This window comes from Amblyomma americanum, chromosome 8 (assembly GCF_052857255.1).
Source record: "Amblyomma americanum isolate KBUSLIRL-KWMA chromosome 8, ASM5285725v1, whole genome shotgun sequence".
Taxonomy (NCBI): Eukaryota; Metazoa; Arthropoda; class Arachnida; order Ixodida; family Ixodidae; genus Amblyomma; species Amblyomma americanum.
The window spans coordinates 627,100-633,099 of NC_135504.1; the positions used below are offsets into that span (position 1 = coordinate 627,100).

General features: G+C 48.1%; 1 protein-coding gene across 3 annotated transcripts in view; it reads right to left on the reverse strand.

The window, feature by feature from the left end:
- The window catches only part of LOC144100750 (AP-5 complex subunit zeta-1-like), a 50,338-nt gene extending 44,577 nt beyond the window's left edge, over positions 1–5,761 (reverse strand). For all 3 annotated transcript variants that reach the window (XM_077633585.1, XM_077633586.1, XM_077633587.1), the window contains exons 1-4: positions 5,506–5,761; positions 4,087–4,276; positions 2,738–2,784; positions 1,615–1,706 (exon numbers count right to left, since the gene is read on the reverse strand). In XM_077633585.1, coding sequence (XP_077489711.1) covers positions 1,615–1,706; positions 2,738–2,784; positions 4,087–4,276; positions 5,506–5,654 — 478 coding nt within the window. In that variant the 5' untranslated portion in view covers positions 5,655–5,761. The remainder of the gene's footprint in view (positions 1–1,614; positions 1,707–2,737; positions 2,785–4,086; positions 4,277–5,505) is intronic.
- Between the last annotated feature and the right edge of the window lie 239 nt (positions 5,762–6,000).

Below are 6,000 nucleotides of genomic sequence, written 5' to 3' on the forward strand. Positions count from 1 at the left end.
TGTGGTACGGAGCAGCTGCTGCTGCTGGCAGCGCAGCGAGTCGGCGAAACCGGGGGAGGGGGAGTGAATCCACGTCCAGGGACGAAGATGAGGAAGGAATGCCCAGCGAAACGGAGCGGCGAAAGGCTGACTTTGCAATTCGACTCAGTGAGTTCCACTGGGCCAGGTGTAGCTCTCGCATCACTCCAGGTTTAACCAGAGCTTAACCACAGCCATTTTTTTCATTCCTTTTTTGCAGGCACTGCAAGAATCACGATGTGCCGCTGTTAGGTTTTTAATTATTCTGCAGTAAATAAATGAAAAGGATGAGCTAAAAGATCTTGCTGTGTTTCTCATCTATGCCTTGGGAAACTTCACAGACGTTTTCATAGGTTTGCCATGGTACGAAGCGCATGCATGCCCACACTAACGCCTGAAAACTAGTCTGCAAGCTAACTCGCGAGCTCAATGCACAGCCACACCCCCGCAACTATCGAGAACTGTAAGGGACGCCAAAAAATCACCTCTGGCGTGCAAAGCACGTCGGTGCAGTAGGGCGTCGCTGGCGACTGACCATCCATGACAAGAGCGGTTTCATGCTGCCAGGCATTACACATGACGATGATGCAAGATGCTTCAACAGCTAACGGAGAGTTCTAGAATAGCAAAGGCACGTTTGCCCTCAGTAAACGCAAACATTTTGTGGGACAATATGGTTTATGTTAAATCATTCAACATATGCAGACGAGACAACTCCGTTGATAGTGGCGCCATGCGTTGATAGTGGCGCTATCCGGTCTGAATAAAGAGAACAACTTCTACAACAAAACGGTGCTCTTTAGGATTACGAGCTTCCAAATCGTCCAACTTATTCGTCCAAATTTATTGTCCATCCAATTTGTTATAGGCAAGATAAGATGAAGCGAAAGCCCCATACCCAGTTTATAGCCAGTTCATGAGCCGAAAAACATAGTAACACAGACCAGTTCACTTCGAATCGAGAGGCTGTGCTTTACAGCGCGCCGCCATGTTGGCTGTCCTTGAGTAACTACGTGTTTGACGTCACCGTCCAGTTTCTTCGACCCTTTTCGCTGCATCCGAACCACCACACCGCTTCCGGCATTTCGACCAATCAGGTGAGGCCACTGTGGCAGATTATGATGCTTTTTATTATGACACATACTCTGAATATGGACCCAGGTGAGCTGAAGATTTTAGTGTGTAGTCCAAGGCCGAAAAGAGTTGACTGTCCACGCTGTTGTAGTATTTAGATTCGTGAGCCCCTACAGGTACATTGTTCACATGCCCAGCACTGTGGCTTTTAGGAAATCTTTATGCAAAATGCAGCAGCTACGAAAAGCGAAGTGACACTCCTTTGGCTTCCTTTAATTTTTACCAAGCCAAGACAGCTAGAGCCCTTCTTCCAACACGCGAGAAACGGCTAAAAAATTTCAACCCCGAGAGGACAATGAGTGATCACTGCTGGCTGGTTTGCGGAACGATTAAAATGAAGCTGACAACACCATGCCTGACTGCCACTGAGCAGGCACAAACATGGCTTTGGGCCCGGGCTACCCAAGCTGGCCAGACCAAGGCAGACATACAAAGTGGGCTGTAAAATAAGGAAGCACTCACCCAGGGAGAGCACATGTGCCTCGGCCACCCGTGTCAGGTACAGCAGGATCTCACGCTTGATCTGTGCACTCACTGTGGCGTCCTCCAGGGCCCTGAACAGGAGACAAGTTAAAACGACAGCCTGTCATGTCATGGGAAGCAGTCATGATTTTAATGTTCCACAGCTGCCAAGATCAACTAGAGGACATGAGACAAACGCATCCTTATTGCATGCCAGCTAGTCCACACAAATCTTTAGGATGTTTTGAAAATGAGGCAACTGTCAGCGGCATCCCTGCCCTTACTAATTTCATCTTGTGATTAGTTTTTTTCTGTTTACGACACAAGAAAAGCTTAAATGCATCTGCTCATCACAGGTGATCAGCTTTTCAAAACCTTCCAACCTGCTGCCCAGCCTCCCATTCGAGCAAGGTGCTGCTTCACTTGGGGTGCATCTTAGATGTGGCAACACCAGGGTTTGCTGCTGAGATCATGAAGCCTCTCCTTCAAAAGTGGAGCATTTGTCTTCAACAGAATGTCACTTGAGCAAGAAAAACAACAAGACAGAATACAAGCTCATTTCGGTCAGCCTGGAAGAAGCTTGAGAAAAATTAGACAACACAGACAGGATATAAGGGCTTCGATGGGAGCTCCTGTGAAAATAAGAACAAAATGACCATGAGAAAGTCGACACATCTTGCTTCCACTAGAGCTCCCATTCTGACACACACACAGTCTTATATGTGCTCAGGATATTTCTCTTTAGCAATGCAATTACCATCTCACAGTTTCCCTCAAAGGCACAGTTCTCAGAGGTCATAAGAAATGCTAAGCACTCAGAACTACCTCTGTTCATGCCCAAGAGAGATCCAGCTAATTATTTGTTTGCTTGCCTGGATTTCCATCATTTGCTTAACAACAGAGCCATGCTGCTGTACAGCACATCCAAACTCTGAAAGTAATCTGACTAGAGTCCCAATCATCAGCCTAGTTATATCCATTCTTGGAGAGGCGCCACCAAAACTGATCTCCATTAGCCTTGTCAAATGCCAGCCACCGTATGCCCTATCAATTTCCTAATCCAGATAAAAAAACTGACAGATGCAATGTCAGAGCACACAGGGGGATACGAAGCAGAACTCACCCTATCAGCTTGTCAAGAAGGCTCCTGTAGTGAGGGCTGTCTGTGCCCTGCAAGAGGCACCTGTGTTACTCGTCCCACAGTCGTCACACAATTTGCCAAAACCACCGCTCACCAACCCTCCACTAACCAACCAACTCCACTACTGCCAGGAACAGCACTTCAGTTGCATAAGCAACAAAAAGCAATGGCATGCCTGTCTTTTTCTGGGTGCATGCACACATCTCTAGCAATTCAAGAGAATTCTCGCATATCCAAACCCCACACACATGTAAAAAAAAATTAGCGATTACCAGTTCCAAAATAAAGGAAAGGTGGGTGGGAGGTAAGAGGAACTCACAGAATACAAAAAGCACCCCAAGGAGTTTAAAGGGACACTTTACTACTACTTTCAATGAAGCAAACCACCCGCTGACGCCCTGAGGCCGGAACGCCGGAAGCAGCGGGTCGAAAGCTGGGTCCTGCCAACCCGCCATCCAGGAACGCAGCTGAGAGAGAAGGTGCGGCACAACGGGTCTCCACAATGTGGAGATCGCCCAGGAAGGTGACCACGGTCACATTTACTGAGCGCTGCCGGAGAGAAGATAGCTGTGGAGCGGCGGCGGTAGCATCCGGCTCTGGCCAAGGTTGTTCCAAGCGTTCTATCCAGAGAGTGCTGGCGACCCTTCCTCGTTTTCTCCACGGCAAGCCGCACGGGTTGCTACACTTTCAGCGAAAATGGAGCTTCTACAAGGCATCAAAGGCCAAAACAATGACACTTTCACTGGTAGATTCCGCAAGTAAACTGCGGTGTACAGACATCGTTTTCTGGGCACGGATCCCATTCACTCGAAAATAGCGACCCTTCTGGTGTAGACGTCTCAACTGAGTTATGAATACAATTTTATCGGCCGCAAACCCATCTTCCGCGGCCTGACAAACATCAACATGTGAATCAACTAACACAACATGAATTGAGTTGTTGTCCCCCATTGCAAAAATATGCATTTTTCGGAGGTGCTTTGGTGACACGCATTACCCTCTTCAGCAAATCTGGGCTGATTTAGCTCACAGGCGCTGACATATGCATACAGTGGCACTCGGTATATTCTGCACCACTTCAACGGCAACTGTAGTGGGGCTTCTCGAATGATCACGACATCTTTCAGATATGCCCTGGATTTGCAGTTGCACAAATCATGCCCCACCCCCCCCCCCCCCAACCAGGCTTCGTGAAAGAAGACACAACCACATTTTGCTTGTTGCACACACAGGCAGCACGAAATTGAAAAAAAAAAAAAAATACACTGTAGCAGTGGCTTCGGATATGCCAAGACAGCTGACATTTCCTTACTGTCAACACAACTACTGACCTGCGCCAGCAGTGCTTGCAGGAAGAGGGCCAGCTGGTGTGGAGGCAGAGGCAGCAGCATCTCCTCCAGGCCATGCTGGGGGCACAGGGACTCCAGCACAGACAGGGCCAGGTGGCGCCGGCCCGGCGGTGACTGCTCATCCAGCACCACCACAAGCAGGCTACTCACAGCCGCCTCCTGCTGGGGGACCCTGTTGACAGCAGTGGATCTACTCTTTCTGGGATGTTTTTCCGGCACCAAGAGACAGACTGTACGGTGACCATCATCTGGAAGTTTTGGTTTCCGGTTTTATGGGGGGTTTAACGTTCCAAAGCAACTCACGCTATGAAGGACGCTGTAGTGAAGGCCTTCGGAAATTTCAGCCACCTGGAGTTCTTTAACATGCACCAACATCACACAGTACACAAGCCTCTAGAATTTCACCTCCATCAAAATTCGACTGCCGCGGCCGTGATCGAACCTGCGTCTTTCGGGTCAGCAGCCGAGCGCCACACATAACCACTGAGCCACCGCGGCGGATTTCATTTGGAAGTGAATGACACGGTAGCCTTAAATTTAACATCCGCAGCAGCAGCCTGTGGTGGTAACAGCAGTTTATTTTTTCGCCTTCTCCAAATATAAAAGCTCAGTGAAATATGTCAATACCACAGGCCAACTTTATGAAGGGCTTGGGGGTGAGCTGGGCTAGCAAGTGCAAATGTGGGAGTCCCACATCGTTCACAGTCGAACAGGCACAACGCAGGACAGAATTCACTTGCTGCTGGCTTTACCTGACCAACAATTCCCACCTCACTGTCATGTATGCTGTTTCGCTTTAGGTTCGAAACCATAGTGGTCTTTTGTGATAAAATTGCACTGTCTTGTGCACATGACATTGTTTTGCGCGATGCATATTAATGCATTCACTGAGCAAAGCATGCCTTTCTTGGTCTCTTGTGGCGTTTGCGTATATGCACACAAAGAAGCGAAAATGTCTCAACAAGCTGCATCACGTTTTTTTACAGAACACACATACTGAGAGAGGGAGCTACACACAATTAGAGACAGACCTGTCCTCAGATAACCAGAATGGTAGTTAAAGCTCTCGCTGGAAGGCTCTGAATTAGCTTTCCTCGTCAGAAGTAATCGTGTTGTCAGACATCACCCAAGTGTCAAAGCTAGTAATCAGCAGACATACTTGACCTGAACAATGAAATTAAACCCCAGACGTCCCTTCAGCTCAAAGCTAGTGTGGAACTGCACACCGTCATGCTTCAGGCGGCTCCAGGGATGAAACTGAGCCTCGTCTTTCACTGCCCATTAATGAAACAAATACGACTCATCTAAAATTCCCGCGCCACTCAATGCTTCCAACGCAGGCACACGAGTGGCACAACTGCGAATGAGCACGATTCGCGAGCGCAGTCGTCGACGACTCACAGCTCGGGGTCGCACTCGAGCACAGAAGTGTGCAGCTGCTGAAGTACATCCTTGGTGAGTTGTTTGGGCAGGTTGTCCAGCAACTCGGACAGGCTGAGCTTCTTGTGGCTCCGCACCGAAATGAGATCGTCGGCATAGCTGGCTGCCATCGCTTCCGCCCTAAAGCACTAAAATGCCTCTACAACAATCAGCTGATCGGTGCAACTATCTTCTTCGACAACTCAACTTTCGTGCACATTCGGGGCAGAACTGGGGCTGCCTGGTAAATTTTACATACCCGTTTTTAGATAAACATAATGTTGTTTGATCGTTGTTTTGATGCTTGCATTAAAAATAACCGTTAATTTGAGAGTTACTTCACTCACTAAAAGCCTAACACTTTGTAATTTTTATTTTTGTTGTTTCTAAAACAAGTTTTTCATATCATCATCATCAAATGACCACTGAGCACCACTAGGCCCTAGGTCACACTAGACGTCTAACAAGACGTCTAGT